The sequence below is a fragment of the Episyrphus balteatus genome, chromosome 1 (assembly GCF_945859705.1).
Source record: "Episyrphus balteatus chromosome 1, idEpiBalt1.1, whole genome shotgun sequence".
Classification (NCBI taxonomy): domain Eukaryota; kingdom Metazoa; phylum Arthropoda; class Insecta; order Diptera; family Syrphidae; genus Episyrphus; species Episyrphus balteatus.
Genome location: NC_079134.1, coordinates 33,573,108 through 33,585,187, shown reverse-complemented (window position 1 = coordinate 33,585,187; position 12,080 = coordinate 33,573,108). Strand labels below are relative to the sequence as shown.

Below are 12,080 nucleotides of genomic sequence, written 5' to 3'. Positions count from 1 at the left end.
CAAAAATAACGGTACAACTTAGTAAAGTTGAAATTGCTCAAAAACGGCTCCAACGATTTTGTTTAAAAAATTCAAATGTAAATTTTAAGACAAAGCCTATCTTCTAATGAAAATTGTTTTTTTTTTTTTTTTTTGAAAATCAATTATAACGCTACCTGCCACAGAACTGTTTTTTTTTTTATCCGATTTGCTCTCAGACCGCTTATACGATTTCAATAAAACTTTTGTGATGACATTTATATAATTTTAATATAAGCCAAAATTAAATTTAAAAAAAAATAATTTTTGAATTTAAAAAAAAATTTGAAATTTTTTTTTTTTGAAAAATCAAATTTTCGAAAACGGGAATTTTTTTGAAATTTTGTTTTTAGATATTGATTAAAGATTTCTACAAAATGGCTTACCAATTTTATTTTGAAACTTTTTTTCCAAAAAATTATTTATAAAAAATTAGTTTTTTTAAAAAACGGCTCTAACGATTTTTAAATTTTTTTTTCTAAAAAGGCATCTTAATATATCAATCAAAACTGCACATTTGTTTTTTAGGGCAATTTGATTTCAGATTTTGTTTTATTTTTTTAAGCGAATTTTATATTTCTTTTTTTTTTTTTTTTTTTTTTTTTGTACCTGACATATCCCAAATTTCTATATAAAAAGTCTTAAAAATTTAAGCAACTTGAACTCTAAGTGCAAGTTCGTGCGATCCAGTCGTGCATTTTATTTTTCAGGTGAAATGAAGTCTTAAAGGTTCTTAGGTATAATAGCCCATTTAGGTTACAATATGTCAAAGCAAATTTGGTGAATGATTTTTACAAACCAAGTTCTCTTCAGTTTTTGTATCGCATGAAAAAACGGAATTAGAAAATTAATTTTTTTTTCAAAACGATTTTGATTAAATTTTTTGTATGTATGTTGCAAATAAGACCCAACTTTTTATATAACAAAATATTTTTTGAGCCGTTATTAACGGTAGGTATCTGCGAAAGAATGCGTTTTTTGATTTCTGAATATCTCTTACATGACTAACCTGATTCCAAGGAAAATTTTCATACAAAAGCGTTTAAGTTAATGCAAACAAATTTTTGGATTCTTTAACAATATTTAAAAAATTTGTTTTGAAAAATTAATTTTTTGAAAACGCGTAATTGAAATTGCTATAGAAAACAAATACACTTACTTCAACTTAAAATATCTCACGCAATAATAAAAAAATCCGAAAGATTTATGTTTGAACAAATGTTTGGACATTATAGCAAAACCTACAAAAAAAGTCAAAAACGTTTGTTTGAATCTTCTAACGGTAATATTCCAACAACCGGAGTTGATTGAATTTTTCTGATTTTGAATTCGAGTTCAGTACACCGAAAACCTTAGGAAATAAAATTAACGACTGAGTCGCACGAACCTATTCTTAGGGTTCAAGTTGCTAAAATTTCGAAGAGGATTTATATAAAAACCTAGAAAATGTATTTAAAAAATAACTTAAAAAAAAAAACAACATCTTAAATCAAATTGAGCTCCAAAACAAGTATCATTTCTCTTATTAAGAAGCATTTTTAGAAAAAAAAATTCAAAATCGTTAGAGCTGTTTAAAAAAAAAAAAAAAATAATTTTTTATAACTCATTTCAGAGAAAATCGGATAAAAAAACGGTTCTATGGCAGGTACCGTTAATATTAATTTTCAAAAAAAAAAATGTTCATTACAAAATAGACCTTGTCTTAAAACTTAGCTACATTTGATTTTCTCAAACAAAATCATCGGAGTCGTTTTCGAGAAATTTCAATTTTTCCAAAACACTCCGCTAAATAACGCTACAAACCAAGTTTGATGTTAATCGGTCCATCCGTTTAGGCTGTAGCTTCGCTTGCAGACAGACAGACTGACTAATAATTTGGTTTCGACAACAAAAACCTTGTTAACTAGTGTTATCATTCCCTATAAATGAATTTTTCAAAACAAACGTAGTTTCAAAAATAAAATACTATTTGTACACAAATGCAGACAAAATCAAAAATAATAAGTTTCTGTTTTTTTAAATAAATTAGAATCGTTCTTTACCATCCAAATAAATTTTGGAATTTGTTTCTGAAAAAAAATTTAAATTGATGGGTGAGCCGTTAACTTGTATAATCCGACCCAAAAGCTCGAAACCTATTACAAATCCCAAAAACAAAGTCCTTTAATTGTTTCACTGTGTCTGACTTTATTAAATCCAAATTGTAAAAAGCCACTTATTGGAACTTTAAGACCAACTAAACACATTGTCGTTGCGCCAGTTAACTTTTTCCGTAATCGTATAATTATTTAAGGTGAATGCTTTTTTTTGTGTTATGTTTTCAATGTTTCCATGGCCTCATTGTACTGAACAGGGCGCAGACAATACCCACTCAGCTTTAACAAAAAAAAAAAAACTATGTATGTAGCATCCTTAATGAGTTCAGATTGGAGGTCGGTAAAAGTTTCCTCTGCAAAGGACAATAAAATAGTTTTTTTATGTTTTTCTATTTTACTTCGAGTAGTTTTTTGTATTATTTTTTTGCGGAAGCTCTTTGTTCCAATTATGCATTCATTTGAACTAGTTGTGCGAGTCCTTTTCTCTCTATTTGCACAAATGGCTACTAGAAAATTGTCAATTTGTCAAAGTCTGACGAGATAATTAGTCCGAGTGCAAAAAAGATTATATGGAGGAAAATGTTTTTATGATTATGGTGAAACATAACTTGAATCTATTGACCATGGCTTTTAGAAGTGGTCACTATCAATTTTTAAAAATTTATTTTGAGATCGAATTTTTACATTTTTAATTGAAGTCATGGGCAAAAAAGTAATAGTTAATTGGATGATTTTCGAGTTGAAATATCCTAATGAAGGTCCATCAAATATGGTTAGTAGTAATTGTTCCTGCTATTCTTTAAACAAGAATAGAAGAAAATCTATTGAAATTTACCAAAGTAGGTTGGTACCTTGAAAATCTCTTTAATTAAAAATCTTGTTTTCTGTCTTTGTCTCTCTCTATCTGTTTTGTCGATAAAATTCATTGTTGAACAAACTCCTTTAGAAACTACCTTACTCGTACTCGAACAAATAGAAACAAGGACTACTTACATAACAGTCCGGGTTTTGCTTTTGTCTCGGCTGACTTGTTGATGTTGATGATGTTGGCTTATAGAATCTATCATCAGTAGGTAGGTACTTACTACTTGCTTATAATTAACCTTTTCAAATATTCTAATGAGGCTATTGGAAAAAAGGAGCTTTTAAACAAAACGATGAAAGATGATTTAATGAAAAATCATTCTTTTGAAATTCTATTTTTAACATGGAAATGAATGGAGTAATTCAGAATTATATTGCATTGATGCAACACAAGTAAAGCACTTTAAAATGGTTTAGGTTTTAAAAGTAGGTAATTAAACTATATAAATTTCTAACATACATATGTACATAGATACAAATTCAATGTTTTAAATTTGGATATCCACTTATTACTGAAAAAAAAAACTTTTAATTTTTTTTGCCTAAATTCATGGGCCTGATCAATGTGAACTCATATACATATGTAAACCAAAACTGTGAACTCATATCTATATGTAAACCAAAGATATTTGCAATTCTGTATATCTGCCTCCAAATGGCGTTTTTATTTGAATTATAAGGGAAGAAATACAACCACAAAATAAGAAAAAAATATATTTGAGTGCAAATAAATCAGCAACCAGACCTCCAAAAAACTTTTGGTTTCGAGATATGAGAAGAGTCTAAAGAGACCTTTATTTTGATACCTCACTCGATCAATTTGGAAGAAATGTTTAAAAATGCATTATTTTTCCACAAACTGAACATGTTACCAAATTTATATGGCTTTTAAGGTGCATTTGCAAGGCTCTATTTGATTTAAAAGTATCGTCGCAACTAGTGCATTGAAATGAAAGATTTGTAGAATCTTCATTCATATCATTGCTATCAGATTGATCATCGTCGTCGCTTTTTATGGAACATTCGCTAGCAACTTCGTCTTTGACAGACTGAGAATCATGATCATCATGTTCTTCGGTAATTAGATCAAATTCATTGTCTTCATCATCAACAGATTCCATATCAGTTCCATTTTTTAATCTTTGTATAGCTTTTTCCAACATTTGGCCTAGATTTTTTTGATGAGTTAGTAATTGAACCATTGTTTCATCGTATTCCGATAGTTTTTCAAAGCATAAACCACACACGGTGGAATAGTAATCGAAATTGAAGTTTTCTTTAATGCATTTGGCCAAATGCGTTAGAACAGCCTTTATTGTTCTATTTGATTTTGGCATATGTTTTTGAAAAATGTAATAGAATCCAGTGTTGGGATCATTTCGAGAGCACAATAAGCATCTTAAGTGCAAAATTTTAGGGAATTCTTTAGATTCCATTTTAATTTAAAAAACACAAAAATAAAAAACACAAAAATAAAAAACACAAAAATAAAAAACACAAAAATAAAAAACACACAAATAATAGGTAAACACAAAAATAATAAACACAAAAATATTGAATTTTGTTGTATTTCGAATTTTTCAAGGATTTCTTTATTTTTATTTTGACGTTTCGACGCACAGTGGGGCAGCCTCATATAGTGTGGTGATATAAAGGTTATTTTTTAAACTAAAGCTATGGGTAAAAAAGATCAGGAGGTCTAAATTTAACAGTAAAACTGATAAGATATAAGATGTATATAGTCGAGCACACGAAATGAGAGAGAGAGATAACTAATATTACATAATACTTATATAATGCTCGCTGGCCTTTGATGTTGAGATGTGGTTAGAAGTTCTTAAGGCTGAGTTTTTATTTCAACACCTCCACTAAAACCGGACTTAAGATCAGTTAGCCCCATCATCTCGGAACATTTGTAATGCTTCTGACTTGGAACAGCTTTCGTTAATGAATCAGCAGACATATCTTCACTCTTTACATAGTCCAGATGAAAATAACCCAATGCCACTTTGTCACGTACATAATGATGGCGAACGTCTATGTGCTTTGAGCGGGCGTGATAAGCATCTGTTTTCGCTAGGCTGATGGCACTTTTGTTTGTCGCAAAATATTTTTATTTATTTTTGCTGTTGATTGAGGTTGAGGTTCTGTTCTGAACTGTTCTAGTTTTCTGTTAATTGACGCTGTCTAGAACAGTTTAGAACAGGATTTACTGTTCTTGCTTTTTGAGTCAGAACAGGTTAGAACAGATTCGTGAGAACTTTGTTAATATTTTGATTTGGTTGTGCGAATATTTCTCGTTACCTCGTGGTTTTTGCATCTAATAATTAAAAAATAATTTTTTAATAATGTTTTTCACATTAAAAACAAAAAAAAAAGAAAATATAAACGAGAAACGAAGAACAAAAATTCACAAAATTTAAAATTTGTTATTGTTGTTTTTTTTTTATTTTGACAACAAACGTTTAAATGACTGTTCTAACTTGTTCTGATGTTTTTCACGAAACTCTGTCCCGTTCTGATCTAGAAAAATCCTCGTTGAACGGAACTTGTATTTCATAAAAAAGAAACGTCGCACAGTGGGGCAGAATAGGTCGATTTGTGATATTAATTATATCTACTAATAATAAGACATTTTTTTTCACTTTTATTTGGTTTTGTAATTAAAGTTAGCAGTCTTCTTGAAATTTATGAACTTTTTTCCATTAAAATATTTATTTTTCTCCATAAATTAAGTAAGGGGACAAAATATTAATACATTTGAAAAAACCTATAATTTTAAATTATGTTTTTTTGTATAAAAAGTGAACTTAATTTTAAGAAATAGTTCTTTAGTTTGATCTAAGAAAAAAATTGTATGGGGTGGGAGGGGCAATTTTCTGAAAATTTAACCTTAAATTTAAAAAAAAAAATACATAAAATCAACAAAAAGACCTAGAATACTGTGCAATAGCTTTTTTGAAAGCTTATTTTGCATTCTTTCAAATGTTCTTCGGTTTAAGTAGTTTTCGCCTATACTTTTTGTGAAATAAAATTTCAAAGTCAAAACTTTGAAAAAAAAAATTGTCAAATTTGATGTTCAAGTTATTTTTCTTTTCAAATTTGCTTTGTAAGGTGGGACTTTTTTAAAAAATTTAATAGCCGCATCAATTTTAACTGGAAAAAAATTAATAATAAATTAAATTAAAAAATATTTTAATCAAAAAAAGTAAAAAACAAAAGCACTAACTTTATATAACAAATCACCCTGTTTCACGAAACTTCTTATAAAAGAAAAAAAAACTTTTAAAAAGAAAAAAACATTGTTTGTAAGTAATTGGTGCATGATTGTCAAAAAAGAATGGTTTTGTAATTTATTTTAATAAAAACAAAAAAGCACTTTCTTAAAAAAAAAACAGTTTTTGAAGTTCAAAATTTCATTAAAAATATTTTAGGCAAATATTAAGCAAAAGTGTTTGTATGGGCTTATAGAGTAATTACTTATCATGCTTTCTCCATTTTTAGACTTGCTAAATATTTTTTCCTAAACAGAAGATTTTGAGAAAAAAACTTTAAGATGCGTTTCAAAAAATTCCTTATTTTCTCATTCAATTTTTTAAATATAAGAAATTTTTTAAGTTTTTTTTCAGAAGAATAGTATTTATATATTTTTATCTATGTGAGAAATTTGTATTTTAATTTTTTCTCAAGTAATTTTGAGTTTAAACAAAAAAAAAACAAAAAAAAAAACACCTTTTTTATTACTTATTAAAAACTGAATTTTTTCTCTAAAACTCTCAACTTCAACCGCACAAATAAACATAAATTAAAGACTTTGAACAAAACAAATATGCTCATCTTATCAATTTTACTGTTAAATTTAGACCTCCTGATCTTTTTTACCCATAGCTTTAGTTTAAAAAATAACCTTTATATCACCACACTATATGATGCTGCCCCACTGTGCGTCGAAACGTCAAAATAAAAATAAAGAAATCCTTGAAAAATTCGAAATACAACAAAATTCAATATTTTTGTGTTTATTATTTTTGTGTTTACCTATTATTTGTGTGTTTTTTATTTTTGTGTTTTTTATTTTTGTGTTTTTTATTTTTGTGTTTTTTATTTTTGTGTTTTTTAAATTAAAATGGAATCTAAAGAATTCCCTAAAATTTTGCACTTAAGATGCTTATTGTGCTCTCGAAATGATCCCAACACTGGATTCTATTACATTTTTCAAAAACATATGCCAAAATCAAATAGAACAATAAAGGCTGTTCTAACGCATTTGGCCAAATGCATTAAAGAAAACTTCAATTTCGATTACTATTCCACCGTGTGTGGTTTATGCTTTGAAAAACTATCGGAATACGATGAAACAATGGTTCAATTACTAACTCATCAAAAAAATCTAGGCCAAATGTTGGAAAAAGCTATACAAAGATTAAAAAATGGAACTGATATGGAATCTGTTGATGATGAAGACAATGAATTTGATCTAATTACCGAAGAACATGATGATCATGATTCTCAGTCTGTCAAAGACGAAGTTGCTAGCGAATGTTCCATAAAAAGCGACGACGATGATCAATCTGATAGCAATGATATGAATGAAGATTCTACAAATCTTTCATTTCAATGCACTAGTTGCGACGATACTTTTAAATCAAATAGAGCCTTGCAAATGCACCTTAAAAGCCATATAAATTTGGTAACATGTTCAGTTTGTGGAGTTTCTTGTAAAGACGCGGAATACCTTGAACTGCACATGAACAAAACCGAAAGGCAAAACCGAAACCGAATGTCGATATTGTCCCAAAAAATACTCCCGCCGCCGCCGTTTGCACGTTATACGACACATGCAAGTTTTTCATTGGGATAGAAAGAAGTTTCAATGCGAAAAGTGTGGCCTACGTTTTTCGCAAACAAATCTTCTTTATAATCACAAAATGAATCATGAAGCTGAAGAGGATCCTTTAATTTGTCACGTTTGTCAGCAAGTGTTTAAGTCAAAGAGAACATTTAAACATCATATGTGTTGTGATTGAAAGAATAAAAAAAGAGATTTTATATCTTGTAAATTAACACACTTGTTTTATTGAAAATGAAGAGCTACAAAAAAGAATTGAGGTTCTACCTTTTGCGAATTTCATAGTTTTCAACATGCTTTCAAGAGGCTAACTAGTGCTTTTCTTGCTGAATAAGTCCCAAAATTATGTTTCCTAAGTCTCCTGGGAATCTTTGCTTTCTGAGAATCTTGCGAAAAACGTAGACCACACTTTTCGCATTGAAACTTCTTTTTATCCCAATGAAAAACTTGCATGTGTCGTATAACGTGCGAACGGCGGCGGGAGTATTTTTTGGGACAATATCGACATTCGGTTTCGGTTCTGCCTTCGTGTATGTTCATGTGCAGTTCAAGGTATTCCGCGTCTTTACAAGAAACTCCACAAACTGAACATGTTACCAAATTTATATGGCTTTTAAGGTGCATTTGCAAGGCTCTATTTGATTTAAAAGTATCGTCGTAACTATGAATTGAAATGACAGATTTTTAGAATCTTCATTCATATCATTGCTATCAGATTGATCATCGTCGTCGCTTTTTATGGAACATTCGCTAGCAACTTCGTCTTTGACAGACTGACAATCATGATGATCATGTTCTTCGGTAATTAGATCAAATTTATTGTCTTCATCATCAACAGATTCCATATCAGTTCCATTTTTAAATCTTTGTATAGCTTTTTCCAACATTTGGCCTAGATTTTTTTGATAAGTTAGTAATTGAACCATTGTTTCATCGTATTCCGATAGTTTTTCAAAGCATAAACCACACACGGTGGAATAGTAATCGAAATTGAAGTTTTCTTTAATGCATTTGGCCAAATGCGTTAGAACAGCCTTTATTGTTCTATTTGATTTTGGCATATGTTTTTGAAAAATGTAATAGAATCCAGTGTTGGGATCATAATAATAAACATCTTAAGTGCAAAACTTTAGGGAATTCTTTAGATTCCATTTTAATTTAATAAACACAAAAATAATAAACACAAAAATATTGAATTTTGTTGTATTTCGAATTCTTCAAGGATTTGTTTATTTTTATTTTGACGTTTCGACGCGTCGTTAGAAAACAGATTGTGTGCTTTTGTTTAAAATGAGTCAAGTGAAGTGTTTATTTATTTCAAAAAATCATAATTTACAAGAAAAAGCTAAAAAAATTATCTTTTTTTTCTTTTCTCAATATATTAATTTTTTTTTTTTTGAAAAGCTTACAAAAAAATTATACCATTTAAAAGCCAAATATTTATTCAAAAGAATAAAACTATTTTAAAATTTTTACAATGCGCAAAAAGTATTAAAATAATTTATTAAAAACAATAATTTATGTAAAAATTATTTTATCAGATTTTTCGTTTTTCAAAATATTTTTTGTTTTTATTTGTTTTTATTTTTCAATTTTCTCGAAAACTAGAAGACATAGAAACATATAGTTTTCACTGTTCGATTAGGAATCAATTGAGGCAGTTTTATGTGTGAAAATTTTTTTTATTAAAATTCACAGTCTGGACAAAAATAGTATTAAACGAGTTTAAAAAAAATTTTGTTCGCCTATTTTTAACTTTGAAATCGATTATTTCAAAAACTATTGGTTATATTATATTGATTTAAAAATTAGAATCAAATGTACAATTTTTCCTTTCGGAAATAGTATCATTTGTTACTGTAAGTGTTGCCGTTGTCTTTTAATAATTTTTTTTTATTTTGATAATTTTTTTTAGAAAAATGCCCCTCCCACCTAAACGGGGGGAGATAGACCCCCTCCCAAAGAAAAAACTGTTTGTATTGAGCTCCTCTACAAAAACCCGTTATCAAATCCTGGCGCCCAGGTTATCCTACTACGTTCCGAAACAACATTTTTGTTCTATACCTAAAAGTTCGAATTTCTGTATCTGGGTTGAAATCGAAAATTTTGTTTTTCTAAGCCAATTTTGGAGTGATTTTCATAAAAAATACCTCGATTGATTGGTAAATAGATATAGTTTATGAATATATTTTTTTAATAGCATGTTGTTTTGAAAACATATACTTTAAATTGATGCCGAAGTTGGGCAAATGACGAAAAAAATGGAATTTTTGAACTTTGACAGCTTATTAATTCTAAGTGGTTTAACCGAGTTACATGTTTTATACATTGTTGAAAAGGTATATTTATCTTCTATCAGAAACTGTAAAAAAATCGAAAATGGGTAAAAAATTGTCGAAGCTAGAATTTTTTCAATGGGTGAAGGTCCAAAAAACCGTTTTTTGCCCGTAACTCCAGATTTTGGGGGTGTTAGGGGATTTTCAAATACCGTTTCGTAATCAGTGCGACTAGCTCTACAAAACCTGATAGGTCTCCGCCCGCGTATATTTTGAAACCTCATTTTTGTAACACCGTGTAATTAATTATTTTAAATTCATATTCAAAATTTAAATAGAATTCGTTAAGAATTCTAGACACAAACTTTTTCGTTAAGTCGAATAATTTTACTATAAAATAATAAATTTTACTATATAGCACATACCCGAACCAATTAAGCAAAGAAAACTGTTATACTTATGGCAACATATTTCAAAAATTTCAATTTGAATTTTAAAATTCAAATCAACTTTTTATAGTAAGAATTGTGAATTTCCATTGAAGGAATATATACTTAATTGTACCTATGTATGTATCTATGTATTTCTTTCCAGCTTGAAAGATGGTAAAGCACATAATTCTAAAAGTTGTCGTTTTTATACAACTCCCCTTCTCCCCTTACTTTTGTTCGGAGGGGGAGATAAAAATTGTTCGTAATTGTTGAGCTTTATTTGTAATGTCTTTCGTTCTGAGATGAACTTTGAAAACTTTTATATTTTTTTGAGAGTTTCAAAAATTAAGTCAGTTTTCAAAATATGTATTTAACATACCTATACAACTGTTTTAATTTTTCAAAAATTTGCTCTTAAATTTAAATCATAAATTAAAAATTATTGATATTTCAAAATTTTAACTTGCGAGGTACTATTTATATCAAGTTAAAAAAAAAATTTTTTGACAATTCTAAAGATGCCAGGTGAAAAATGAGGGAAAAAAAATTAGGCGGCTGATACGAATTTTTTTCCAACACGCGTTTCGAAATATGAATTTTTGAAAAACTCCTTGTTTTTGAGGGGTATTTTTGGGTAATTTATGATTTTTAGCTTTTTTTTGGAGCGTTCAAAAAATCTCAAACTTATAGAATATGTAGGTTTTGGCCTTATGCATACATGTGCAATCGTTAGTGAGTTTTGACTGAATAACGGAAGAAACAAGTTTAAAAAAACACGTTTTTTTACCGTTTTTAACCGATTTTCATCGTTTTATATTTTTATCTTTTTTTTTTTTATATATATACAGGAATAAAGTATATGGAGTAATGATAGACCATGACTACGACTATATGTGTGCAAAGTTTCAATCATTTTCGTAAACATAATTTTGAGATAAAGGTAAAACAAAATTTTAGAACTCAACAGGTTATAATAGCTGATAGAAATTTTATTAAACTTTTGTGAGCATCCTGATACAATTACCTTTCATTTGGTATATCACACATAACGGTAGACTAACTAGAAGCTACACAATGTTAAATCAAGAAACTTGCGAAAAACCTCAAAACACCAGTGGAGATCTGTTGCCCCCCGAACAGCCACCAGTGTGGGAAGTACCGTAATCTCAGTCTGGAAATTCGACATGGTTGACTTTAAAAAATTCTAACTTCTCTTGTAGGCATCTTTGAAATGAGATTGATACGTCATATGAAAGGTAAAATAATAAGCTTTCAAATGGTATATATTTTTTATAGGTTGTCAAACAAAAAAATTGATTCCATAGCGTGATAACATAAAAATAAATGTTTTTTTTTGCTTTTTTTGATGAAATTTGATCGAGTTCAAAAAATTCTAGCTCTTTTTGTAGATGTCTCATAGACCTGATCGATATATATATTTTGAGCTAAGACAATAAGCTTTCAGAGAGTATAAAATTTGTAATAGGTTGTTTGGGAAAAAAATGGAATTAATGACGTGAGAAGATAAAAGTTTTTGTTTTTTTTT

General features: G+C 28.5%; 2 protein-coding genes across 2 annotated transcripts; one reads left to right on the top strand and one right to left on the bottom strand.

The window, feature by feature from the left end:
- Window positions 1–3,811: 3,811 nt before the first annotated feature.
- On the bottom strand, window positions 3,812–4,414 carry LOC129913239 (serendipity locus protein delta-like). Its single transcript, XM_055991856.1, has one exon. The coding sequence runs from the start codon at window positions 4,412–4,414 to the stop codon at window positions 3,812–3,814; it is 603 nt and encodes a 200-aa protein (XP_055847831.1).
- Window positions 4,415–7,104: 2,690 nt separating this feature from the next.
- LOC129913163 (serendipity locus protein delta-like) lies at window positions 7,105–7,839 on the top strand. The gene has a single exon (XM_055991745.1). It carries the CDS (start codon window positions 7,105–7,107, stop codon window positions 7,837–7,839), a length of 735 nt encoding a protein of 244 aa, XP_055847720.1.
- Window positions 7,840–12,080: the final 4,241 nt, after the last annotated feature.

What these genes read in the sequence shown, in the direction of transcription:
- LOC129913163 (XM_055991745.1), top strand. Translation starts at nt 7,105, where the DNA reads ATGGAATCTAAAGAATTCCCTAAAATTTTGCACTTAAGATGCTTATTG.
- LOC129913239 (XM_055991856.1), bottom strand. Translation starts at nt 4,414, where the DNA reads ATGGAATCTAAAGAATTCCCTAAAATTTTGCACTTAAGATGCTTATTG.